This window comes from Panthera uncia, chromosome B4, assembly GCF_023721935.1.
Source record: "Panthera uncia isolate 11264 chromosome B4, Puncia_PCG_1.0, whole genome shotgun sequence".
Classification (NCBI taxonomy): domain Eukaryota; kingdom Metazoa; phylum Chordata; class Mammalia; order Carnivora; family Felidae; genus Panthera; species Panthera uncia.
Genome location: NC_064809.1, coordinates 133401683 through 133429346, shown reverse-complemented (window position 1 = coordinate 133429346; position 27664 = coordinate 133401683). Strand labels below are relative to the sequence as shown.

General features: G+C 57.6%; 1 protein-coding gene and 1 long non-coding RNA gene across 6 annotated transcripts in view; one reads left to right on the top strand and one right to left on the bottom strand.

Moving 5' to 3' along the window:
- The window catches only part of PARVB (parvin beta), a 103345-nt gene that overhangs the window by 29250 nt on the left and 46431 nt on the right, over positions 1 to 27664 (bottom strand). For all 5 annotated transcript variants that reach the window (XM_049626495.1, XM_049626494.1, XM_049626497.1 and 2 more), the window contains exons 2-4: positions 22844 to 22933; positions 19775 to 19845; positions 5726 to 5828 (exon numbers count right to left, since the gene is read on the bottom strand). In XM_049626495.1, coding sequence (XP_049482452.1) covers positions 5726 to 5828; positions 19775 to 19845; positions 22844 to 22933 — 264 coding nt within the window. The remainder of the gene's footprint in view (positions 1 to 5725; positions 5829 to 19774; positions 19846 to 22843; positions 22934 to 27664) is intronic.
- LOC125919686 (uncharacterized) lies at positions 23193 to 24563 on the top strand. The gene is made up of 3 exons (XR_007456864.1): positions 23193 to 23431; positions 23794 to 24022; positions 24353 to 24563. It is a non-coding gene; the product is annotated as an uncharacterized LOC125919686 (long non-coding RNA).

Genomic DNA, 27664 nt, shown 5'->3' with positions numbered 1-27664 from the left:
CTCCCTCCTTCCTTTCTGCTTTCCTTCCTTCCTTTCTTCCCTCCCTCTCTGCTTCCTCCCCTCCTCCCTGCTTTCCTTCCTTCATTCCTTTCTTCCCTCCCCCCCCCTGCTTCCTCCCATCCTCCCTGTCTCCCTCCCTTCCTCCCTCCCTCTCTTCCCTCCTGCCCACCTACCCACCTCCCTCCCTTCATCAGCTCACAATATGAGCACCTTCTGTGCGCCAGGCACTGTCCTGGGGCTAGGTGCAGCACAGACCAGAGAGCTCTCTAGTGGGAAGGCACCACATCTAAGTAACATCAGGTCGGCAGCGGTGAGTACTAAAAACCAAACAAAACTTTGCTGCAGGGGATGGGTCCCCATTTATATATTTTGATGTCCCTCCGCATCTAGTAGGTCCTGGATGAATAACCCACAGCTGTCTGTCTGCATGATCACCCCGAAAATACACAGCAGCCCCCCTCCCAGGTGTTACAGGGTGGAGCAGGGGATCCTGGGGAAGGAAGGAGGGTTACAGAGCTGTGTGGTCTGAGAGCCTCGCCCACCAGAAGGGCACCCAGCACACCTCCGCCGTCAGCTCTGCCAGCCGACCCTGCAGACTGAACGCGGCTGTGGTACCCGGGGGGGGATGGGGGGGGTAGTGATGGAGACGGGAAGGGACCTGTGCTAGCTCGTTAGGGCTGCAATTCTAGAACACCACAGACCCGGGACTTAGGCAGTGAAAATGTCCGTGCTCGCGATCCTGGAGGATGAAAGCCTGAGATCAGGGGGTGGACAGAGCTGGCTTCTCCTGAGGCCCCTCTCCTTGGCCTGCAGACAGGCCGCTTCTCGCTGTGTCCTCACATGGGTTTCCCCCCTCCCGCCCCCACCATGTGTCCTTGTCCCGATCTCCTTAAAGGGACACCAGCCATACGGGTTTAGGGTCTACCCCCAAGGACCTCGTTTTAACTTAACGACCTCTAGAAAGACCCAGTCTCCATTCGAGGACCTGGGGGTTAGGACTTCAACTTATGGATTCTGGGGGACACAATTCAGCCCAAGACAGGACCCGAGGAGGCTGGCTACGGCTGGGTGCTGCCTGCGGCTGTCCTGGAGGGCTCTGCCCCGTGGGACAGAATAAAACATGTGGCTGCCGGCATTTCCAGGCATCACTCTGCCTACGGACGGGCTGCGGGGGCGGCTCAGGGCTGTGCGGCGGCCAGGACCTGCCTTCAGAGCACAGAAAGGGACGGAGGAAGGGGAGGGCGGATTCTCGGATGCGACAGGCAAACGGGGGTGATGCTGAACGCAGGGCCGTGGACACTCCTTACGCCGGAAGGGCCTGCCTTTTGCAAGGAGAAGGGAGTGCCCGGAGTCAGAAGCAGGACAGGAGCCAGCCGGGGAGCCCCCGGGACCCCAGCGTGGGCACCCTCCCTCTGCCCACAGAAGGTCCCCCCGCAGAAGAGTCACATCCACCAAAACCTGCCACCTGGCAGGGTCAGCAGCTGCCTCAGAGTCTGCTCCCAAGAAGAGGGACACGTCTGGGGTCCTGCCAATGACTTGCACTTGGTGATCTCACGAGGCCCAACCCAGTCTCTGTCCTCACAGCCACTCCCGTCTCCCCGAATCACCTTCTCCTCTACCCGTCCCTCCCGAACACGGTGCCTGCCTGGCGCCTCCGCCCTCATGGCTGGACCCTTCAGACCCCTCTCCGGGGCCCCTCCGCTTCCCGACCCCTTCCCGACCGCCCGGGGCCCAGGCCTCTGACTTCTCCTCTCTCTAGACGCACAGAAGTCAGCTTTGGCCTTGGCGCTCGGCCACAAACTCCTCCTGGCTTTGGCTTCTGCCTTTGGACAGCGAGCCGAATGTCTCGTCTACACTCCCGATAGGACTCCTGGTGTCCCGGGCTCAGGGGCCATGTGATCCCACGGGTGACGTCATCAGCGATACAACCGGGCGAGACACGCTGATTTCCTGTTAATATCTGAATATTCTCTCCCTTTGTTCTTTTCCTCAGAGGAGCGTGTCAAACCGTCTGCTTGACACACGGGAGAAAAGATCTTCCAATGGGAAGGGAGGGCGTCTGCTCCGTGATAAAAAAGGCTGCCGGAGCCAGAGTGAGCCTCACGTCAGTCTGTAGGCGGTCACCTACGTAGCAGGCGGTCCCACAGAGGCTCCAGACCCACGGCTGCACCCGCTGGGGCCACCGGAAGACGGGGACCCAAAGGACATGCCTTGCGGGGCGAGAATCCTTACCAGACACCTGCTCTACAGACGCCCCGTCACTCACCACCAGGGAGGCACCAGCATCCTTCGTGAGCAGCCAAGGCTGAAATGTGGATGCAAATTCACCGCCCGTCCCGGGATCCGGACACAGGGTACCGCGGCCACCCTGCTAACACGAAGGCTTAGGACACGTTTTTTGAGCAATTGGGAGAATGAAGCCACAGATACGTGCAAAAGAACCAGAAAGAAAAAATCTAAGGGAGTATAATACTCTTGAGTCTGCTTCTGAAAACGCTAGGAGGCATCTCCCCCTGGTCAGGGCACTGTTTCAATAACAGCATCACCCACAGCCAATTCTTTGGGTCCGAGAGCCAAAGGGGAGCCAGGTCTTTGCCACGGATGAGGAGGGCAGCTGGTGACACGTCGGAAGGCTGCTCGCACCCGGTGTCAGCCTAAGATCCGTGGGCTCCCGCCCCTTCTCTGTTGAAAAGGAGTGTCTGCCATCACGTATTTCTAGTTTAGTGACCCCGAGGACAATGCAGTCCCGGACAGTGCTGAGGGTGACCCTGAGAATGACCCTATCAACACGACGATCCAACACATTAAAATTCTGGGGCACCTGGGTGTTTCAGGCAGTTAAGCATCCAACTCTTGGCTTCTGCTCAGGTCATGATCTCGCGGTTCATGGGTTCAAGCCCCACGTGGGGCTCTGCGTGGACAGCCTGCTCTCTCTCTCTCTGCCTCTCACCCACTCATGCACACATGTAGGCGCGCTCCTCTCTCTCTCTCTCAAAAATAAACATTTTTTAAATAAATGAAAATAAATAAAACATCAAAATTCTGACACTGTTTCCTATTCACGTACAATTTGCATACAGCATTATATTAGTTTCACGTGTACAATACAAGGGTTCAACCGGACCAATCTTTAAACATTTCTTAAATGTTTACTTATTCTTTCATAAATAGGGAGAGTGTGCGCACAAAGGCGGGGCAGAGAGAGAGACAGAGCATCAAGCAGGCTCTTCCCTGTCAGCACAGAGCCCAACGCAGGGCTTGAACTCACAAACCACTGCGAGACAGTGACCTGAGCTGAGATCAAGAGGCGGATGCTTAATTAACCAGCTGAGCCAGCCAGGCAACTCCCACCCCCAACATCTTTAATAATAAACTTGTGATCATTATTAACAATCCCGGTAACATTTCAGATTTATTCTTGGACCGCAGAAGTCATTCTAAGATGGGGATCCTTGGCTCAGCCAAATACCTATGAACTCTCGGCCGCACGGCATCCAGCCAAATCACAAATCCGAACACCCTCTCCAGGAGAGGCCATCGGATCCCACGGTGTTAAACATCATCTCTGCACCGCCGAGCTCCACCCCCACCGGCCGCCGACTCAGGGAGGACGGGCCCCCACCGAGGTAAAGCCACCTCCTCGTCCCCCACCCACCTCGCTATTCCCAAGGGGCTCCTCGTTCACCGGGTGCTCAGAACACAAACCTGGCTGTCGGCCTTGACTCCTCCAACACACCCACCCGGGTGTGTTGGACAGCCTCCACCTCCAACACACCCTCCCGGGGTCCACACCTCCACCCCAGTCTCAGCCTCTTTATCTGAGGCCCAGGCTGTCCTAACAGCGTTCTGACTATCTCAGCTCCTACTCCCGCCCCCCGCCCCCTCCATTCTATTCTGTACCCAGAAGCCCAGGTGACTTTTTAAAACCCTTAACTCAGATCATGTCACGGCCCTGCTCAAAACCTCCAGTGGCTCCCTGTCACTTGCAATAAAAGCCTTTGTCCACCAGAGCTGCATGTGATCTGGTTTTATCCAGGCCCCCACCCCCTCCCCCCACGACTCGCAGCCTCCTGTCACTGGGCTTTAAATGCTACGGCCTCTTCCTCCCCTCAGAGTCTCGGCCTGGAATGTTCTTCTGAGGCTGGCTGTGCAGACGCCTGCTCAGACGTCCAATCTCCAGAGGGGCTGCCCCCACCGCCCGGCCCCTCTCTGCCCCATGACCCTCTGGCTTCCTTCCTTGCCCTTGGCTACTCTCTTAAAGCGTCTGTTTGCGACCCATGATATTTCTCTCTCTTCCCTCTGCCAGAATGTAGGGGGACAGCTGGGCGAGGGGGATCCCCTCCCTCTTGCTACCACTGCGTCCCCAGAGCCTAGATCCACACCTGCCACACGATGAAACGGTGCCCAACAGAGGAATGACCAAAACAAACATGACAAAGGTACTTTCTGACGGCAAAGTAGATAAGGACACGACACGGGGGCCATCGATCATGCGCCCTCCGCGCGGGTTACTGGGGCGGTTCCCTCCTCCCAGCCCCCGCAGGGTTCCCTCCAATCAGAGGGTCCCCCGAGAGCGGCCACTCACAGAGGGCGCAAGCTCCGCCCAGGGACGCCCCGCCCAGGGACGCCCCGCCCAGGGACGCCCCGCCCAGGGACGCCCCGCCCAGGGACGCCCCGCCCGCCCGAGGAAGGGTCCTCCCTCCCTGGGCGCCCTCCCCTGAGCGGCGGCCCCCAGGCCCTGCAGCTGTCAAGTCTCTGGTACGACAACGGGGAAAAATGCGGTCCCAGGGCAGCTGGGAGCCCAGGCAGCAGGCCGACAGGCCCCCCCCCCCCGGATGCTGGGGGCTCAGGATCTGCTCTTGACCTCTAGGAAGTGTGTTATCCACATACAAAGGGACACTGTGTCTTTGAGGCCACCTCACAGGGTGTTCGGGGACCCCCAAAACACATCAGAGCGCCCTGAAGCCGAGGGACCCTTCCGGCGTCTTGGGGGGGGGGAGGGGAGGACCCAGACACACAGTCCTTTCACTTCCGGCAAAAGGAGCCCACAGCCCCTGTGGTGTCGAAAGGGCAGGGTCCACACCTAGAAACCGTGGCCCTGCCACTCACAGGAGCTGGGGGACTCGACGGCCCCCGCGCTTGCTTTCGGCGCTTTGTCTTTGTTTTAACCACCACTCGCTGGCGGGAGACGCGTGCCAGGCGCCCTGCATCCGTCGCTTCGGTGCGGGACTTCCGCTGGCCCCAGCCGACAGCGGTCACCACCCGCACCCCACACCCGTCTGCCCCCCAGGGCACAGCCCACTCACACAGTATCTGCTGGGGACCCGGCCCCTCGGCCACCCACCCACCCACCCGGAACGAGCCGGCACAGGCCTCAGCGTTGGGACGAGAGAGCACGCGAGGCCACCAGGAGGGCTGACCAGCACAGGAAGGGGTGATGCTCTTGCCCCATTTCCCTGCCCCCCCCCCCAACCCACAGGACTGCTCTGGAAGCCTTGTGTGGCCTGCTGCAGCCCCGAGGCCAGGGGCTCTGGCAGAATGCCCACCATGGACATGATCAGAGAGCAGGCGGCCCGGGAGCCACCGCCAAGGAGCGTGGGCTCAGGGCTGCAGCTCTAAGGCTCTCAGCACGTGTGACCCGTGCCGCCCTGTGGGAATCGAGCCCCGGTCCCGGCCCCGGGACCGCCCTGCTGTGGCCCTGTGCTGGGCACGCCCGAGGACTCACCCAAGAGCTTCTGCAGCACCTGGCCGTCGTAAAGGTCCTCCTCTAGCTGCTTCACGATGATCCTCTCCTCCACCAGCACGTCGTTGACCCAGTCGATGAGAACCTGGGGGCAGGCAGTGTTACGGCCTCACCCGCCATGCCACGTGGACCAGGGCGATGACTGGGCAAGCCCAGAGCTGAAGGCGGCTGGACACTGAGACGGACACGCCCCGGCACAGCGGCCAGGGGGCAGGATGGGAAAGGCCCATCTCCTGCCCCCCCCCAACACCTCCTGGGCTGCCAGACTTCCCGTGGGACTTCATGAGAGGACGGGCAGGGGGCGGCCACCACGGTGGCCATGGACATCCTCCTGGCAGGAACTTGGGTACATGGGGAAACTCTCAGCAAAAGGAAAGGATGAACTCGTTCACCGTGGCTTGGAGGAGGAGGGATTACACGAGGAACATCAGCGGCTCTGTCCCGCGTGGCCCGCGGCCATAAAATGTCCATCCCTCCTCTCCCAAAGGATCTGCAGCTCGTGTCACCCTGAGCCTAAGGCCGTGGAGAGAAGGGGGTCCCCTATGGCCCGTTCCTGACAGGCTCTGAGCAACTCCCGTCCTTCTCAACGGCTTTCCTGAGACCGAATTCGCACGCCACACAGTTCACCCTCCGAAAGTGTGCGATTCGGCGGTTTTTAATCTGCTCGCAGGATCATGCAACCATCACCACTGTTAACTGGAGACCAGCTTCCTCGCCCCAAAGAAACCCCGCGCCCAGGAGCAGGCACGCCCTACCCGCCCCTTCCAACCACGCAGCTGTTTTCTCTCTGGGTTTGCCTATTCTGGGTATTTCACACAAACGGGATTTCATGTAAATTACATGCCAGTATCATATGTGAACTTTTGTGTCTCGCTCCTCTCACTGGGCAGGCTGTTTCCAAAGCTCATCCGCGGCGATGCTCGCGCCACATTTTTGGCTTCGCTGAGTGATGGCCTTGTGATGTGGGCGTACCAGTCCCCACGGGGACCCGCGCTCTTTCCTCCAGGCCAGCCTTCCGCTGGAGACTTTTCTCGACGAGGCTCCCATTCTCCTCACCGGTGACGCGTTGTAAGAGAAGACAGCTTTCAGCGGGGAAAAGATCCACGGAGAAACAGGATTCCTTGGCCGAGCCTGCCGAAGGCACTTCACAAAACGAAATGGACGCCTGGACGGACCGGATCCCAACACAGCAGCTGGACCCCACTCCCCTGCCCGTGACTTGACCGCACCATCAGCCCCCGGCCGAGCTGCCTCCCCTCCCGCTTTCCAGAACTCTCTTCCACGGACATCACGCTTGCCCGGCGTGTGCCCTCCTCTGACCGCCCCCCCCCTTCCAGTTCGCTTGAGGACAGGGTCCTCCTTGACCTTTACAAGGCAGGTCTCCAAGGTCTCTCCCTGGAGGACTCTCTTCCAAGGCCAGCTCATGCCCTCCCACACCTTCCGACGCTGTCCCCAAATCAGAAACCCCTCAAGATACAGCCCCACCTCCACGATCCTTCAGCTCAGGTGTTCCTAAAAGCATCTCTGAAAGAATCCATCGCTCTCCAAACCTGCCCCTTTTTCTAGGAAAGAAGCAGAACAGCATCCACCACTTTCAAAAGCCTGGACGTCCCCCCTCACCCCACTTCTCCCCACCTCATAACTGGGTCCACTTTTTCACACCCTCCTCTTCACTCCCCTTGACAAAACCACCTCCCTGAAGCAAGGCTGGTTCCAACTGAGCATCCTGCCTCCTTGCTGGTGTTCTTTAAATACTCCCAAGTCCTCTCTGCCTCAGGACCTTTGCACATGCCGTTCCTGCCACCCTGAACACATCTCCCTCCCCACCAGCTGGCTGCTGGCTCTCACTCATCCTTCGGGTCTCAAGCTTCTGGATCATTCTCTGATCACCCTACCCCCCCCCCCCCCCCCCCGCCCCCCCCCCCCCCCACTCACTCACCACACCCAAGCGCTGTTTCCCTGTTCACATCTACACTGGGAACACGCCTTTGTCTGTAATGATCTCCCCCAGTGGACTTGAAGCTCTCTGAGGGCGGGAACTATGGCACTAAGGGGCTCTGTCCCCAGCACGCGGGGACCCCTGCCCGGCACTGGTGCTCTAGAAGCAGGTACCGAGTCGATTAATTAATTTGCTGAGCCTCCGCCACGCGCCAGGCTCTGGGAATAAATAAGACAAAAGGGGCCTCTGGTCTTACGTTCTAATCGGACATTAGAGGAAACACAACAGACACACTTCCGGACTGTGCTCGATATTATAAAGAAAACAAGGCAAGACACAGCGGAGAAGCCTGTCAGCCACCTCAGCCACGTGATGGAGGCCGACGCCCACGGGATCAGTCACGTCGGCACTTCACGCATCTGGGGCTCCTCCTAAAACCCATCGCCCCAGTCTGACCCTGAGAAGCACATCAGGCAAGTTCCCACCGAGAGGAATTCTACAGAATTCCTGATCCACCCTCCTCAAAACGGGCAAGGTGATCATAAGCAAGGAATCGCCACAGCCCAGAGGCGCTAAGGAGACGTGATGACGCTGTGACGTGAGATCCCGGAGGGGGTCCTGGCCACAAAACGGACGGAAAAATAAGGAAATGTGGATAAAAGGTGGACTTTGGTTAATAACAACGCATTAATCCTGAACAAGTGCACCCCGGTGATAGGAGAGGCTCATAATGGAGAAAACTGGGTGTGGGCATATGGGAACCCTCTGTAGGATGTTTGCTGTTTTTCTGTAAATTTCAAACTGTTGAAATATAATCAAGTCTGTCGCCTGGGCGCCTGGTGGCTCAGTCGGTTGAGACTCCGACTCTTGATTTCGGCTCAGGTCACGATCTTACAGTTTGTAGGTTCAAGCCCCGCGTCGGGCTCTGTGCTCACAGCATAGAACCTGCTTGGGATTCGTTCATTCATTCTCTCTCTCTCTCTGCCCCTCCGCTGCTCGGACTCTATCTCTCTCAAAATAAATACAAATAAACTTAAAAAAAAAAAAGTCTATTGGAAAGAACAGGACAGAGTTTGGGGGGTAGAGAGGGTATCAGGGACCAGGAGATCGGGGGGGAGGCATCTGAGCAGAGATAGGAAGGAGGAGGGCATGAACCACGTGGCCACCTGGAAGGGCAGGGGACGTGCCAGGCCAGGACGCTGGGGTGGGAGGACCGGGGAGGGAGACACAGAGCCAGCCCTGGACGTCCACCTGGCCTCGAGGACAGCGGCCGGGAAGCCGTTCAGGGCAGTGGTGAGCAGAGTGGTCGTGGACACTAGGGGGTCAGAGGCTGGACCCAGACATGACGGAGGACACAGGTAGGGCGGCAACAGGGGTCGGAGATGCCCCTGGGAATGGGCAGGCGAACAGGGCAGAGGACCAGGAGTGGGAGGGAGGGAGGGAGGGAGGGAGGGGGGACGGGCTGGGCAGGTGCGTGGGGCACGTCCACGGTGCTGAGGCCTCGGGAATGACGTGGGAAGGGAGGACACCTGCACCTGTACCACAGGCTGGAGGCACCATGAGGGAAGAGACAGCTGCCAGTCCAGGGAGGCAGGGAAAGATCTGGAAGCAGCCGGGAGCATCTGCAGACGGGAGGACATCTGTCCCCCTCCTGCCCCGACATCCATGGGGTGAGGCAGAGACCCAGCAAGGCATCTGGACCCCATCGCCCGCCGTCTCAGGGCCCCAGTTACATAGCTGTGGGGGCGGAGTCAGGGACCCCAGAGACCCACGCCATGCCTTCGCCTCCCCCTGGCCACCAGCCACCTGACTCCCGGCGGGAACCCCTCACCCTCGATCCCTTAATCCCACAAAGCTCCACCACGGTCCTTCCATCGACAATTTTACAGCGATTATTGGAGCCAAGTGACAGTCTCGCATGTAACACAACAGCTGGCACTGGGAACCTTCCCCGTGCCAGGATGTGGGGGGCAAAGGTGTCCCCGACCTCCAGGAGTCGGCGCTCTCCTGGCAAATGGGCAGAGAGATGAATTATGAGCAAGAGTGGAGGGAATGGCAGAATCCAGGCCTCGCTCGCACGCACGCGCTCGCTCACTCTCAAAATAAGTAAATCAACTTTAAAAAATGAAAAATAGCTAAATAAGTACCAGATAAGTGACTACTAATCACATCCCTAATGTCGTTTATAATTTTTTGGCTAATGGCTTTTAAACAATTTTGTAGGCGGAGCGTTTCTTTTTTTTTTTTTTTTTTAATTTTTTAATGTTTATTTCTGGGACAGAGACAGAGCACAAGCAGGGGAGGGACAGAGAGAGAGAGGGAGACGCAGAATCGGAAGCAGGCTCCAGGCTCCGAGCCGTCAGCACAGAGCCCGACGTGGGGCTCGAACCCCCGGACCGTGAGATCATGACCTGAGCCGAAGTCGGTTGCTTAACCGACTGAGCCACCCAGGCGCCCCTGTGGGCAGAGTTTAAAAATGCCCCCTAAGAGCCCGGGCTGCTGTGATGATGGTATACGCCCCATGATTAGGCTCGTTTGGACCCAGTTGACCTCAAGAAAGAGAGACTATCCAGGAGGGCCTGACCTAATCACGTGAGCCCTTTGAACGTGACCAGGAGGTCAGAGACCATAGTCCGAGAGAGAGGGGCAACACGCGGGGGGGGGGATTCTCCTTTGCTGGCTCTGAGGACGGCGGCCCCCCCTGGAGAGGACAGGCCTCTCGGGGCGGAGAGCTGATGCGTCCCCGGAGCCCCCAGAAAGGAACTCATCCGGTGACACCCTGAGCAGCGAGCCCGGCCACACCACGCAGACCTCTGGCCTACGGAACTGTGCGCGGATAAACGCATGTGGCTTTACGCGGCTGAACGGGTACTTGGGTACAGGTGGAGAGAAAACTAAAACGCCATATCCTGTCACACAGTTCAAGCATCCGCGTCCCATGCAAACGCCCCCACCGCCACCACCTACAAAACGCACCGCGCCGCGGGACCCGGGGTCCTCGCTGGATGCCCGGCTCTCCCCGGGTTTAAGCCGTGTGACCTTGGGCCTGTCACTTAGCCCCTGCGGTCCTCAGAGTCTCCATGAAAAAGACGACAAATCAATTCCTATCCCCGTGTGTGCTGTGGGACCCGGCAATTCTAGTTCCAGAAGCTTCCGCCAAGATACTCGTCCAAACGTGCCCCTAAGACACTGACTGACGCTGGAACGATTCTAAATTTTGCGCAGGAAAAGCTATATACGCAAAACACGAAGCCTGGAGGGACACAGATAAAAGAAAATTGCCACTGCCTTCTGTTTGCTTTTTGTCTTCCAGATTTCCACGGCGTGTCGATATATATTGCTGTGGTAGATAGGAAAAAAATAATAATAAATACCATTAAAACAAATCACCATCCAGATGGCTTCTTTGCAGAAGCGGACAAGCAGGTCCTGAAACGCATATGGAAACTCAAGGGCTCCCCTTGAGCCAAAACAATCTTGAAGAAGAGGGAAAAAAACGTTGGAGAACTCCCACTTCCCGACTTCAAACGTTAACTAAAAACCCGCGGTAATAAAAGCACGCGGCACGGGCCTAAGGACGGACACAGAGACCAACAGAACGCTACTGGGAGCCGCGAAGAAATCTCCCAAACCACCAAAGTAAAAAGCAGATAACAGCGGACTGAAACAAAACTAAACACTTTTGTCCCTCCAAAGATACCCGGCAAGGAAGGAAAAGGACGGGCCACAGAATGGGAGAAGAGTTTGCAAATCTCGAGGGAGGATTTCTCTCCAGGGTACATAAAGTGCTCTCAGAACTCAGCAATAAAAAGACAACCGGTTTTAAAATGGGCAAGAGATCTGAAGAGACGTTTCTCCGAGGACGCGGGCGCACGCCCAACGCACGGAAAGATGGTCAGCGCCACGTGCAATGAGGCAAATGCAGGTCAGAGCGAAGGGGACATACCGCCTAGGGTAGCTGTAATCAAAAAGATGTATAATAGGGGCGTCCGGGGGGCTCAGTCGGTCGAGCGTCCGACTTCGGCTCAGATCATGATCTCGCGGTTCGTGGGTTCGAGCCCCGCGTCGGGCTCTGTGCCGACAGCTCGGAGCCTGGAGCCTGCTTCCGATTCTGTGTCTCCCTCTCTCTCTGCCCCTCCCCTGTTCATGCTCTGTCTCTTCGTCTCTCTCTCTCTCTCTCTCTCAAAAATAAATAAACACTAAGAAAACTTAAAAAAAAAAAAAGACGTATAATAAACAGCGTTGGCAAGGATATGGAGAAACCAGGACCTTTCATACATTGCTGAAGGGACCGTAAAACGGTTGAACCGCTCTGCAAAACAGTCTGGCTATTTCTCAGAAGGTGAGACATAAAATTATCAGCTGACCCAGCAATGCCGGAGAACTGAACACACGTGTCCCCGCAAAATCTCGTACACAGATGTTCAATACCTTCCCTGTTTCAAACAGCCAAAAGGTGGAAACAACCCAAGGTCCATCAACAGATGAAGGGGGTATGTGGTCCATCCAGCATACCATGGAATGTTATTCAGCCATAAAAAAGGAACAGCTGCTACAACACAGATATATCTTTTTTTTTTAAGTGTATTTATTTATTCTGAGAGACAGAGAGAGCAAGAGGGAGAGGGGCAGAGAGCGGGAGAGAGAGAATCCCAAGCAGGCTTCATTCACACTGCCAGCTCAGAGCCCGACGCGGGGCTTGAACTCACAAACTGGGAGATCATGACCTGAGCGGAAACCAAGAGTCGGATGCTTTTGTTTTTTTAATTTTTTTTTAACGTTTATTTATTTTTGACAGAGAGAGAGAGAGAGAGAGGGAGGGAGAGAGAGAGACAGAGCACGAGCAGGGGAGGGGCAGAGAGAGAGGAAGACACAGAACCCGAAGCGGGTTCCAGGCTCCGAGCCGTCAGCACGGAGCCCGACGCGGGGCTCGAACTCACAGACCGCGAGATCGTGACCTGAGCCGAAGTCAGATGCTCAAACTAACTTCACCCCACAGGTGAATCTTTCCAATATTACGCCAAGTGAAAGAAGCCAGTCACAAAAGGCCACACGTCGTATGATTCCCCTTATCCAAAATACCCAGAATGGGCAGGTTTATGGAGACAGAATAATTCCAAAGGGACAGTGGCTGCCGGCGGGGGGGAGGGGAAGGAGTAGGGACCGACTGTTGGTGGTGGCGGGGGTGGGGGGGGGGGTCTTTTGGGAGTGAGGACAATGACAGCGTTCCTAAATTGACGGAGGCAGTGGCTGCGTGGCTGTAGGCGCAGCCGAACTCCCGCCAACCGGTTCGGGATGTGAACTCCATCTCGATAAAGCGGTGACTGAATGACTCTCAGGAAGGCAGAGGGTAACATCTGCTTCCGCGGGGTCATTCTGAGGATTTGGGGAGGTGATGTGGCTGGCAGTCCTAAGCGGCTACGACGGTCCCCGCAGACGTGAGCGTGGCCACCCCCGGAGCTCTTCGCATGTGACCGTCCCCGGAGCTCTCCGCAAGTCAAAAGCCCCTTTCTGATTCACTCAGCATAGCCAGCAGCACCTCGTATATACCAGAGGCCCCCCTAGGCACTGGAGATATAAACATGACCTCATCTGTGCCCCACACGGGGCGGTTAAGGTGTCACAGCTGCTTGCTGGGAAGGGCATGTGCAGGGAGCATACACACGGGGGGACACGGGAGCCGGGCCCCCTCATGCTCCCACGGCGACTAGAAAGAACTGGTCCCCGTCCTGCTGGTAGTCTAACACCATGGGCGTCCCTGCCGCCTCTCTGATCTTATCTCTGACCACTGCCCTCCTCGCTGGTCCTGATACGTGCCAGGCACACGCATACCACAGGACCTCTGCATCTGCTCTTGCCCCTGCGGGGACGTTCTTCCCCTAGGTACCAACGAGCAGCTCTCGGTTCAAATGCCACCGCCCTGACCACCACACCTCCCACAGAGGGAGAGGAAGCCACCCTGCTTCTTGTTTTGGCTTCCTGCAAAGCGCTCACGGCCATCTGACCACAGTTCGGCAGATCCGTCTCTCCAGCTGGCCTGTCCGTTCCGCAAGGGTTGGGCCTCTGTTTTGCCCGACGACACATCCCCAGTGGCTAAACTTGGGACAGACCCACGCAAGGCGCTCCGATCAAGTGCAGTGCTGCCTACACAACACGGCCGGCCTCCTGGGCACCCGGACATCTGGCTCCAGAGGCCGCCTGGCCCGGAGCGCAGTCCTGCCGTTAAACACGAGACAACGTTTCTGCTACCAAGAAACGAGAACTTAAAAATGCCATCTGATCGCTGACCTGATCAAAGCTCAATTACAGGACAAGACAGAAAGGGGTGAAAAGCATATTCTCCACAACAGGCCAACGGGGGTCGACTCTGGGGAGCGAAAGCAGTCCAGCACCCAAGTTCATCCCCGGCCCCGGGGAGACTCAACCTCCGCCTGGACGCCAACCACAAAGTACCCCGTCCTACTTCCCGGCTGGTCCCTCTCTCAGTCCTCTGCTTCACGAAAGGCTTTTTACAGAGAACACCCGTTGTTATTTTTCGGACGTACTCATCTGCAAACCCCAAATCCTGCAGGCAAATGTCTAGGACGCACGTTAACGATGCCCGTGGCAGAGCGCTCTGTGCACGTCCGCTTTACGAGCTTGCCTTAAGCAGAATAAAAAATTACCCTTTCTCTAGTTCCTCCTGAACGATAATCAGGATCTGCGGCCTGTCTCCCCCAAAGCTATGACAGTTATGTTTTAATCACTTCCAAACAGGCTCATCGCTGCTTAAGCCACTGAGGCGGGCTTTCCTGCGACGGGCGGGGAGGCCACCCGGAGCTGGGTACGGGGCCAGGACGCATCACAGGGGGCGTCTCCGAGCGGTTCTGGCTCTCTCGGCACTGCCTTCCGCCGAGACCGTTGACATGCAGCTGTTTTCTTCACAGGGACAAAGGGAGGAAGGAAACAGAACTCAACAAGCAGCAAGAGTCTCGTCCGAGAAGCCGGGAAATGAGACGTGAAATCTGCTCACGGGGAGGAAAACGGCCAGCTCGCCTCGGACCAGCGTGGCTTCCCGGGGGCAGGCCTTTCTCTGGCTGTCTGTTCCGGGAGAGCATGACAGCTGCCGTGCTCTCTCTTTCGAGGATCATTCAAAACACAAAGCGTCTCATCTATAAGCTGCAATCTTCCCGGGCCACGCAAGCCGTTCGCCCCGTTAAGCAGTTCGGGGAGCTTCCGGAAGGTGCTAGAGAAAATCACTGCGGCACAAAGCACCAGCAGAGAGCTGCGGGAGGTCTGTCGGGCTCCTGAACCCACGGAAGGCTCGTGCCCACTCCCCGATTCCCACCGCAGGCCCACCCATTCTGCTCCGTGCCCGCGCCGCCCGGGACGTGCTCGCGTTCCAGCACCTGCCACGCGGCGATAACGGAGCCTCTGTCACCGTCATGACACTACCTTTCCCGCTTTAATCCGGGCCGGGATGTGAATGGAGGAGGCCAGACTCCAAGCCCACCTTTGCCCCTTAACACTGCATTATGCACAACAGATGCTCAAAGAGAATTTCTGAACGAACGGCCTCGTCCTTATGAGCCGGCTTAGCCCGAGCCGAGCTTGTCTTTTATAGGAGGCAGAGGGCAGCTCGCAGTATCTTAAACGGTGACACTTCCGCGACAGCAGGTTGGCGGGGCTAAGTCCACAGAGGGAGACAGGACAGGGGCCAAGACAAGAGGTGAAAAAGACCAGATGGCGGAGAACGGAGAAAGGAAAGGAGGGGGCTGACCGTACTTCCGCTGAAGGGTCCCTCGGGTGCCCAGACTGAGACGTGGCCAGCGGACCTCACCCCAGACCCACTCAGGCCTGCGCGTGGTCCACACTCCCCACCAAAACCCCAGTTCTGAGCCAAATCCCTGCAAAGAACCACGGGCAGGTGCCCTTTGCCGAGGCCTCCTCAGACACGATCAACCAGAGGCTTGGACCAGGCGAGTCCCCGGTGCAGAAAGGGGGTCTGGAAAGCAGCAAGAATCACGAAGGTCAAGGGCATGGAGGCGTTCCGTGGGGACCGCCAAGACCGGCCGTCCAGACTGCCGGCTCCCAGGGCGTACTCCGGGGACCCCCCGTGTCAGCGTCCAATCCACAAGCGCCCCCGCCCCCCGCCCCGTGCTCCCAGAGCCCCCTTCCCGAGATTCAGACCCTGCAGGGCCGGGACGGGGCAAGGAGACGTGGGTCGTCCCGAAGCCACACGCCCTCGGCAGTGGTTCTGACGCAAAACCACACGTTGGTGCCCCGCCCCCGTCGGTATCGCTGTGTGCGGGCACACGCCCAGGCCCTGGGGACCCAGCGGAAGACAGGCCAGTCCAAAAGCCAGGTGCCAGGCCACAGGAAGCGGAGGGGAGGAGACCAGGCAGGGCAAGGAGGTGCGAAGCGCCCGGGCGCAGGGAGGGGGCTGGAGGAGGGAGTGGCAGGAGGCAGGAGTGGAGAAGCGGAGGAGGGTACTCCACGCTGGGGGCCAGGAGCGCCCAGACAGGTGCAGACGCTAACCCTGCCCAGAGCATAGGCAGGCCCGCGCCTCAGGCCCCCGGGGCATCCTGCCAGACGGCGTACCTGGGGCGGGAGCCTCGGCTGCCAGAAGGGACCCACGTGGCCCAGGATGGGGGCTCTGGGTCACCCTCTGTCCATCGGGGCGGAAGGGCTGGAGGCAGCCGGCCGCGAGGGCAGTCGGTTCCGCCCACGGGGTGGTGCTCCCCTAAACACTCCGGACCACGAGGCTTGGGAGCTTCCCCGGCGGGCAGTGCTCGAAGAACACGGTCATATCGTCGCCAGTAAGTGACGCTGTCCTCGATGCCGCCAGAAGGCAAGTGGACGGTGCCCTCCTGGGCCTGCCCTGAGCTCCTCCCCCCTCGGCGGGTTTTAACCTGTGTCCTTCCACCGTGACGAAGCACGGCTGTGGGCACGGCAGTGCTCCGTGAGCTGTGCGAGTCTTTCTGGGGTCAAACCTCCATGTCGCCTTGGGGCCCCCAAACTTATAACTGGCGTCAGAAGCGAGGGCGGGCTCGGGGGACCGGCGGCTCTAACCTCACACCCGGGTGGGCACGTGCTCGGCAGCAAAGAGGCCGGGGGCTCGAGCACGGGGAGCAAAGAGGGGAGGTGGGAGGCGACGCGGCCCAGGCTGCTGGCCCCCGAGGGCAGGCCACGGTCCCGGCCTCCAGCCCCAGGAGAGGGCGGCAGGCTGACCCTCCCGGCTCACCCCTCACCGGACACGCACGCTGCTCCCAGGAGAAGCGGATGCTGACGCAAGCAAACCCCGACTCAGGGACACACGCGGGCCCCACACGCAGCACCCCACACGCCCGGAGCTCAGCACAGGCATCTCCCACGCCGCCACCCACACGCGACTCTGGTCAAAAAGACTGTGGTTACCGGGGCGCCTGGGGGGACTCAGTCGGTTGGGCATCCGACTTCGGCTCAGGTTTGCGAGTTCGAGCCCCAAGTCGGGCTCCGTGCGGGCGGCATGCAGCCTGCTTCAGATCCTGTGTCCCCCTCTCTCTGCCCCTACCCCACTTGCTCTCTGACTCTCTCAAAATAAATAAACTTTAAAAAAAAAAAGGGGGCCGCAGTTAGTGAGAACGAACACTTCGCGTCGGCCCCTCCACACTCCACCACTGCCTCGAAATGCTGCCTGCAGCCTGAAAGCAGGCGGAACCTTCCGGAAATTGCCCATCTCTTGGCACGTGTGCTCCAAGCTGGCGGGACGGCCACATCGAAGTGTCTCGCAGCTGGCCCTTCCAGGAACTGACAGAGTGATCCAGGGGGACTAGGGGACGAACCGGCAGCTGTACCCAGGAAGAGGCACCTTGGGGAAGGGAGGTGACGTAGTCTGGTGACGAGGTTTCCTATGGCTGCTCTAACAAATGACCTCCACGGTACCCGCCTATTATCCCCTTCCAGCCCTAGAGGTCAGAAGTCCAGAATCAGCTCCACGGGGCTAAGGTCAAGGTGGTGGGAGGGCCAGCTCCTTCTGGAGGCTCCAGGGGAGAATCTGTCTCCTCGCCTTCACCGGCTCCCAGACGACGCCTGCACTCCTTGGCACCCGGCTCCTTCCTGCACCTTCCAAGCCCGCAGTGCAGCACCTGCTTTCCTATCATCAGGTTGTATCTACACCCGTGGTCGAATCTCCCCCTCTTCTAAGGACCCTTGTGCCGGGACTGGGCCCACGCGGGCATCCCAGGACCCTCTCTCAAACCAAGACCCCGGCATTACGTCTGCAGAGCCCCTTTTGCCCAGAAAGAGCGCCCGGGGCCAAGCTCGCTGCTGCTCCCTTGCCGGGGGGCGCAACCCCAGACCAGCAAGAGTGACCAGAAGGGGGGCGAGGCAGGGGCACCACGGAGCTGGCCACGGCTTTGGAACAACGGCCGATCTCCTGTGGAGATTCGCAGCTTAATTCACAGTTAGTGAAGCACACCTCACTAACGCACACACACACGGTGGGCGGGGGGGGGGGGGGGGGGGGCGGGGTGCCTCTCCTCTCTGTCCCCGTGTCAAAGCGAGGAGGGCACCGGCTCCGCTGGGGGTGTTTCAAGCTGTGAACTCTCAAGCTTTGCTCACGTGTCAGAGAAGGAGAAAGCCCAGGGGTGGTTAATACTAAGTGTGAGCAGGACTGAGCCACGGGCAGCAGAAGGTCTGACTCAACATTCCTTCTGGCTGCGTCCGTCCTTCCGTCCTTCCGTGAGGGTGTTTCCAGAAGAGATCAGCGTTTGAATTGGAGGACCCAGCAGAGCACAGGAGCCTCCCCATTGCAGAGGGGACCTCCCGCAATCCACAGGGGGGCCTGAATGGCGCGAAGAGGTGGAGGAAGGCTGGAATCGTCCTCTTCTGCACATCAACCCCTGTCCTCAGTTCTCCTGGCTCGCTGGCCTTGGAATGACAGCACCCACTTTCCTGGGTCTCCGGCTGCAGATGGCAGATTGTGGGACTTTCATCGCGTGAGCCGATTTGTCAGAATAAACGTCCCAGGGGCGCCTGGGTGGCGCAGTCGGTTAAGCGTCCGACTTCAGCTCAGGTCACGATCTCGCGGTCCGTGAGTTCGAGCCCCGCGTCGGGCTCTGGGCTGACGGCTCGGAGCCTGGAGCCTGTTTCCGATTCTGTGTCTCCCTCTCTCTCTGCCCCTCCCCCGTTCATGCTCTGTCTCTCTCTGTCCCAAAAATAAATAAGAATAAACGTCCCAGAGATAGACAGGCAGACAGACAGACAGACAGACAGACAGAGAGATGGATGGATCCATTCTGTTGGTTCCGTTTCTCTGGAGAAGCCGAACCCTTTCCACCACCTCGACATCCCCTGTAATAACATCTTGGGGGGCTGAAAGAGGGGGTCACTTTTCTCACCAATTTCTTGTGTGGGATGGGAGAAAAAAATTCTTCAAAAAATAAACTAGGCCGTTTAAGTTGTTAAGAATCCACATTTGGGGGTGGGTCCTAACACGGACACCTTCAAGGTCAGTTTTTAGAAGGACACAATTTGCCAAGGTTTTCTTTATTCTGCGTCAGCCCCTGTGAGAACACGGCTGTGTAGCAGGCACCTCGGGTCCGACGGCGGAGGCCGAGGTGGAGAAACGTGTTTGAGGGGCGCTTTTAATAGACTACGTCTGTGGCCTGGCCTGGCCATGCACGGTGTTTTCAGCGCCTTGGGGGGGTCACCCGAGCCGACCTCGAGCTGCAGAAGAGAAACCTTTTCCACGGCTGCCCAGGCAGCCCGGAGCCGGGTCTCCCGGGGCGGGGAGCACACTGTCAGCTCCCCGAGCCTTTGCTCAAAGTCAGAAGGATTGCCTTTTGAAGCCCTGTTGTGGTTTAGATCAGAGCAGTCAAAACCACAGTCCACACGAGGACGCACACAAATGCCACAAATACGGCCTCACCGCTGAGCCGGAGCTCAGAAAATCAGGCAGAGGACGCAGAAGGCACCGCCGTGGCTCAGAAGCAGTCCCGGGAGCCCCCCGCCCTCCCACCACCGCCTCCCTGACCCCGGGGACCATCTTTTGGGCTCAGCCCCTCACCCTCCGCCCCCCCCGATGCAGCCCAGCAGCGCGAATGGAACGTGCTAACCGAGGCGCTCCTTACCTTGACCAGCTCCTTGAATTTGGGGTCATCCTTGGACGTGGGGTCGATCATTGTGCGTTCCTCATTCTCCTCTGCCGGGGAAAAGAGTCACGGTCGGCACCAGTGGGCGTGCGGGGGCACGGGGACGGCCGGCTCCCCTCGCACAGACGGACCGAGAGCAGAGAGAGCCACCGGCCCCGCACGGTGCCGCATCAAGTCACACGAGCCGGAGCGGGCAGCCGACTTCTGGAAGGTGGATGGGCCCGGCCCCTTCCTGAACGGGAAGCAGGAAGCTGCCCCTGGCTGGAAACGAAGGGAGAGGACGGCACGCACACGGCCCGAATCGGATCTGTGGGAAGAGCTCCCCGCAGCCACTGTTAATAAATACGTATACTGAGAAAGCTCACTGGGGCGCCTGGGTGGCTCAGTCGGTTGAGCGGCCGACTTCGGCTCAGGTCACGATCTCGCGGTCCCTGAGTTCGAGCCCCGCGTCGGGCTCTGGGCTGACAGCTCAGAGCCTGGAGCCTGTTTCAGATTCTGTGCCTCCCTCTCTCTGACCCTCCCCCGTTCATGCTCTGTCTCTCTCTGTCTCAAAAATAAATAAATGTTAAAAAAAAAATTAAAAAAAAAAAAAAAAAAAGAAAGCTCACCACTATGTAAAACAGTACGGACCAAAAAATTAGGAAAAAATAGCAAAAATAAGTGGGTGACGGTGGGCGAGGTTTCACAATAAAACGTGTTCATCCCTGTTCTGTTTACTGGTCACTTGTTCTCGCTCCATGTTCAGGCCTCGATCCAAGGACGCTGGGGCCCAGCAAGCTGCCCCTGAGGGACTCATGTGACAATAAGAAGATCCACGGGGGCCGGACACGAACCAGAACAAAACCGACCAGGGCCCGGAAGGAGAGGGGGTGTGGGAGGCACGGCTGGCTGCGTGCGGGGGAAGCGGAGAGGGAGGCCTCGGGGCCTGGGCAGGGGTGGGCCCGCAGGACACACAGGTGACAATGACCAGGCTCCTGGGGCCCAGTCCGTGCCGGAGGGAACGAAAGGGCTTTGAATGGAACTGGCTTCACAGCAGGAAATTTTAAAACGTGACAAAGTGGAGAACTATTTTGGAGTCGTGCAGATCTGATGCTTGAGAGTTCCAGGTGACATACAGGGGACCACACAGCGGTCCCTTGTGATGTCCCTGCTAGGGCCCTCAGCAGCCTCCTGGTACTCCCGGGACCAAGGCCAGACCCTTCCACGTGGCCTCCAAGGCCCTCTGCAGCCTGGCTTCCCCAGCTGTCCCAGGCACTCTCCACTCCAGCCCTCCCAGCTTTCCCCTGCCCCTCAGCAAGCCTCACCACTGCCTGCCGCAGGGCCTTGGCACATGCCGCTGTCCATCTGACACCCTCTCCCCCCACTCCACAACCCCTCTGGCCTTCAGATGTCAGTTCCAGGTGCTGACAAGGTCAGTCCTTATCGAGGTCACCCAAGCTTCAGGGACGAGTAGAATGTTACGAAGCAAACTGAAGCTTTGCCCAAGAGCAGCTATTTATAAAGATGATAAAACAGGAGGGTTAGGGCCCAGGCAAAGGCAAGTTCAAGGCATTATCAACAAAACAACAGCCTGACAGATGTTTCCAATTAACCTTCTAGCCCTCCTGTTGGTTTAAAGCAGGGTTCTCAACAGGACGGACAGTCCCTCCACCACCCCAGGGGGGCTATAGCCATGTCTGGAGACGTTTTTGGTCGTCCCAGCTGGTGGCACCTAGTGGGCAGAGGTCAGGGATGCTCAAACCCACAACGCACAGGACAGGCCCCCACAGTAAAGAATGACCCAGTGCCAAATGTCCGCAGTGCCGAGGTGAAGAACCTTGTTCTGTGTCAGGCTAATTTCCAGACCCACGAGCTAGTCCCCGTGTTCCCCTTGGAAAGGGTCACCCGGGAGCATCTGCCTGGACAGCAACTTCAGCCTGGCTGCAGACAACCAAAAGCAGGACAGTGAGGGGTTACACTCTTCCAAGAAGAGAGAGGGGCCACAGTGGACCCCAGCAGGACCTCAGGGGGGCTCGTCCAGCACTGGGCTTCAAGCCTGCCAGGCTGAACCTGTGTCTGCATTTCTCCAAAAGCTCCCGCTGGCCTGCCCTTGTTGTGGAAACCACGAGGGAGGGACCGACCAGGACTTCCCTTTGAACCAGGGTTTGGAAATACACAATCAGATTGATCAGATCCCAAAACGCGTGTTGAGGAAAACACGTTGCCTGTCGCCTCCTCAGTGCCGGCTGTGACGTGGCCCCAAGGAGGTGGGTGCAGGGGCCTTGCCGCTCGCTGGGTCCTCCCTAGCAAGCCCGTGGCTTTGGGATAGCTCTGGCTCGCGCACAGATGGGGGTGTACTAACTACGTTTCTTCCTTTGTATATTCACTAATGCTGTGACACCTCGGGGCCTGTGGACCTAGAGATACTACTGTCCCTTCCCGGGCTGGCCAGTTCCTAAGTTGGCAAACAAGGCCCCCGTGACTGCCTTTTCTGGGCAAACCAACCAACCTGGAGCCCATCCCCAGCCACCTCTTTGACTGGGTTCTCACACCCCCTGCCCACATGTCCCTAATCACCCGGGGGCAGCTACAGACCTCTCCAGAGAGCCTCTAGAGCCCACGGAGATGATCGACTCGCCAAGCCAAACCTGCCTACCCTGCCCCACCCAGCCCTTCCCGCAAGGAGAGAAAGGCCCCGCTCTCCCCTCCTGCCTCCCAGCCACCCCTGGCAGGAACCCCCCCTCCCCCCGGGAATTGTGCGTGTAACAGGCCATCGTTTTGGAGGTGGTCAGCCCCTGATCTGTGGACCTCGTCGTACTTAAATACTAACAAAGCTCACACCTGAAATCAGAGAGGCAGAAACTTTCAGAGGAAGATGCAGTTTTTCCTACGGCCTTTTCTAAACATGACCTTGAGCCAGGAGCCCCGACTCTCCAACGCCAGCTGGGATGATGTGAGATCCGCAGACCACGCCGACCGACGATGCCCCTTGTCAGCCTCACCAACCCCGGGCACACGCCGCAGAAGGCCAGCTCGCTCACGACAGGGGGCCGGCAGGACCCGCCTTACCTAGCAAAGTGTCTTCGGGGTGGACGTCCACCGAGGCAGGGGACATCGGCGAGTCGATGGCATGTCTGCCTTCTTCCTGTAGGTCACTCACTGTGGAGCAGGAAAAGAAAAGAAAACAAGGGTTGGTGTGAACAGAATTCCATGGCCTCGCACGTTGGCAGCAGAAACAGGGAGGAATCAACTCCTGTTTTCCAAGCCTTTAACAAACATTCCTAAATGGCCTGCTGCCCAGAAAGAGTCCGAGGGAAAATGCTCCGAACCGAGAATACATCCCCCGGCTCTTCCCCCTCGCCAAGGACTTCTGGGGCCCTCCAAGCCCTGCCAGTCTTGTTTTCGCTGCTCTTTGGAACACATGAGTAAGACATGGAAGCTTCTGGATGCTTCCAGACCCTCCCATGGCTGCTGAGATGGACAAAGCTGGAGTATCACAGCGACGGGGCCTACAAAGGCGGGCGTCCCTCTGCTCCCGGCAGAGTTGCGTCCTCAGCCGCGGAATCTGGGGGTGCAGGCCCCTCCCAGCAAGTCCGGAATTTAAAGCAACGCTGTTGTTGACGGCCAGGTTCAAGGGGACAGAAAGCTGACAAGCAGGTAATGGCCAGGGTTGTGGTGTTAGAGCATACAATAGGACCCAACAAACCAGACCACAGGCTTGGAGCTGGAGGCACCATGACCTCGGGTCTAGATAGCACCAGCCTGTGTCTGTGTGTGTGTGTGTGTGTGTGTGTGTGTGTGTGCGCGCGCGCGCGCGCACGCGCGAGCGCACATGCTGGGTAGAGGGCGCACTTCACAGTCACAGGGCTCGGATCCTACAGGATCCTTCGCTCCCCACACTAGAGGCCCTCCAGGAGAATGCCTGGGGTCACATCCGCCGTGGGGGACCCCCAGAACTAACACCCCTGCCCTTGTCACACTATGTTTCCTCTGGCGCCCGGCTGCTCCTGGGACTCCAGCCTCCAGACGCAAGATCCGATTCAATGGGTGGGGCCTGGGCACCTGCTGCTTTGACAGCCCTGCTTAAGGACACTGGGCAACCGTCCCCATCACACGCCACAGCCCGGCCTCTCCATCGGTCACCGGTTTGCCCAGGTCTTCTCTTCTGCGAAACGTTCTCACGCGTTCTCTCTCAATACCCCGGTCACTGTGAACCAACCACACGTCCGATCCCGGGCATGTGAAGAGGTAGATAGCATGGGGACAGGGCCTGACGGCTTTGGGGCAGGCGGGTGGGGGGGATCCCCCCAACTTTGCTAGTGTTGTGACCCCAGGCAAGACCCAGTGACCCCTCTGAGCCTCTTTCCCCAAAATGTCAGGGCCCCTGGAAGGGTGAAATGATGAACACCAGGTCTCCAGCCCAGAGCCAGGCACACAGCGGGCTCCGCGGACAGCCGACCCTCCGCCCCGCACAAGGACGAAAGCAGTGGGGCGCCAGGTCGCCTGCTTCTAACATCGGTGAAGGGCCTGAGGCGAGGCTTTTTACGCGGTCAACTTTCGCATTCCCATGTTCCACAGCAGCACGATTCACAAAAGGCGGCCAACAACACAGGTGCCCGGCAAGGGGTGACAGAATGAAGCAGAATGTGATGTACCCACACAATGGAATGCTGTGCACCCGGAAAAAGGGAGGAGATTCTGGGGCGCCTGGGGGGCTCAGCCGGTTAAGCGTCGGACTCTCGGTTTCAGCTCAAGTCATGATCTCACAGTTTGGGGAGTTCGAGCCCCACGTCAGCTCGATACAGAGCCTGCTTGGGATTCTCTCTCTCTCTCTCTGTCTCTCTCTGCCCCTCCCCTGCTCACATCTCTCGCAAATAAATAAACTTAAAAAAAAAAATAAAGGAAGGGGGCGTCTGGGTAGCTCAGTCAGTTCAGCAGTGGACTTCGGCTCAGGTCACGACTTCACAATTCATGGGCTCAAGCCCCGCGTCGGGCTCTGTGCTGACAGATCGGAGCCTGGAGCCTGATTCACATTCTGTGTCTCCCTCTCTCTCTCTGCCCCTCCCGCTCACACTCTGTCTCTCTCTCTCAAAAATAAATTAAAAAAAAAAACATTTTTAAAAAGTTTAAAAAAAGGACGGAAATTCTAACACCAGCTACCACATGGGTGAACCTGGAGGGCATCAGCTCCTTGAAACACTCACAACAGGACAAACACTGTGCGACTGTACTCACACAGTGAGGGACCCGGAGTCGTCACATCCAGAGACCTGAAGTGGAATGGTGGGGGGAGGGGGAGGAGGGGGGGAGGGGGAGTCCCCTAACGGGGACCGAGTTTCAGTTCCTGATGAAAAGCAGCTTCAGGAGATGGGAGGGTGGTGACTGCACAACACTGTGAATGGAATGAACGCCACTGAAAAAAGCACACTTAAAAAGGGTTAAAGTGATCAATTTCATGTTATGTATGTTTTACCACAAAAAAAAGTAGAGAAAAGGAAAGAAAAAAGAAAAGGAAAGAAAGAGAAAAGAAAAGAAAGAGAAAAGAAAAGGAAAGGAAAGAAAGAGAAAAGAAAGAAAAGGAAGGAAAAAGAAAAGAAAAGAAAGAGAAAAGAAAAGGAAGGAAAAAGAAAAGAAAGGAAAGAGAAAAGAAAAAAAGAAAAAAGAAAAGAAAAGAAAAGAAAAAGAAAGAAATGAAAAGAAAAGGAAAGAAAGAGAAAAGAAAAGAAAAAAGGAAAGAAAGAGAAAAGAAAAAAAAGAAAAGAAAAGAAAGAAAAGAAAAGGAAAGGAAAGGGAAAAAAAAGAAAAGGAAAGAAAGAGAAAAGAGAAGAAAAGAAAAGAAAAGAAGAGAAAAGAAAAGAAAAAAGGAAAGAAAGGGAAAAGGAAAGGAAAGGAAAAGAAAAGGAAAGAAAGAAAAAGAAAGAAAAAGAAAAGAAAAGAAAAGAAAAGAAAAGAAAAGAAAAGAAAAGAAAAAAGGAAAGGAAAAGTGAATGCTTTGCCAACAACATCCGGTCTGGAGGTCTGCCCGGCGGTCGGCCCCTCGCACGCACACAACCTAATCCGACCCCCACAGGGCACATCCTAGGAACTGGCCCCATGCACGGCCGTCTTTTCATCCCCAAGCCCTTAGCCTGACTCCGTGCAAGACACAGACAAATGTTACCACCCTGACGCGTAAAGGATGCTCAGGTCGGTTTCTGAGAAGTCCCCACCCCCACTCTCCCAGCAATACTCTGAAGACGACGCCCACCGGTGGCCCAGGCCAGCCGAGAAAACAGCCGCCCAGTTTCAGCAACTGTTTTTCACTATGTAATGAGTTACAAAAGCCATTTGAACCAGCCCATCGTGTTCGAAGGCAGAAAAAGGAAAGAGGAAAAGAGATCTTTCAGAGGAAGTCCTCACGTATACACGAGGCGCATACTTGTGGGTGTATGCAGAGACCCTGAGGTCCTAAATCCCATTTCCCAGGCCGACATCACAGAAGGACCGAGAGGCCAAGGAGGTCCGCTGGGGTCCAGGCCGCCGGAGCCGTGGTTATGCTCACAGCCCAGGAGAACAACAGGCTTTGGAGTCACGTCAGTGGGGGGTGGCCCAGGTGGGCTTTGGGACACAGGTGCGCCACACAGGTGAGTCACGACGACGAGCCCGTGGAACCTCTAAGAAAGACGCCACACGGGCCGTCCGCCCACCGGGACACAGGACGTGAGCCAGAGCACGTGGACACAGAGATGATTCCAGAGGGCCCTGCCGCCTGGTCTCAAAGACACAGGGAGCCGGGCAAGAGAAAGGAACCGCATTTTCAAAGCACGGAAACTGGGTCACATGAACACAGAGAAGTTTCCACCCCGCCCTTGAACATCAAAGATAACACTAAACAGGACCCAAGATTTCTCGACCTTAATAGACGAGAAACGCTCTGGCAGAACGACCCAGAACGACCCAGGCTCTGTCTGGCTCAAGGACTCACATTCCGAAGGAGTTTGTGCTCAGAGCCCGGGGGGGGACAGGACAGGGCCGGCGGTTATGAGCCCGGGGCTGTGCCCACAGAGCTCGGCGTTGGAATCTCACTTGACCACACGCTCGGGCCCGTGGTCTGGAGTGGGTCCCTTTGCCTTGCTAAAGCCTCAGTTTTCCCGTCTGTAATGTGGGAGCGGTGGCAGTACCCGCCTCGCAGGGGTTCTGAGGAACAAGCGACATCATGAATGCTCAGCTCTGGGTTCACAGCGCAAGCTCTGAGGCACTGAGGGAAAAGGGGAGGCATCCCAGGAAGAACCAGGGAGGGCTTCTTGTAGGAGGAAGCAACTGGGTGCAGCCTTGAACGATCAAGAATCTGGATCTTGATTCTGCAAAGCATATGGGTGACACATCAGAGCCGGGATTCTGGAAGCCCAACGTGGCAGCCACGTGGACCTGAGCCACGGCAGCGATCCACAGACGCCTCTTCGGGACTCCGCTGCTCCTCACAGACGGGGTTCCCCAAGGGACATAGCCCCGTCACCGAGGACCTTTCTGTCTGAATCTGTTACCGTCCTCCGACGGTCAGTCTGACATTTGGAAGGAGGGGCTCTGCTTGAACCGCGGTGGCTTTTCCCCAAGGACCCTACTCTGCCAGCTTAGTGGCTTTCCATTGATCCCTGGAATGTTCTGGTTTCTAAAGTACTGGTCCATGTGCCAGAAAGTGGAACACTTCAAAGATGCAAACTGCCAGCTGCCCTGAGTCACGGAGAAAGATCCGCTGGCCTGGGAGGGCCGGCGTCTGGGGTGTATAACGGGTGTGGACGTTCAAAGGGATGGGGGCTCCGTGTCACGAGGCTGGGGACTCACTGATTTCCTGAGTGTGCATCACTGTTTTGAGGTGAACGCCCTTGTCCACACCAAGCCTGACAGCCAACC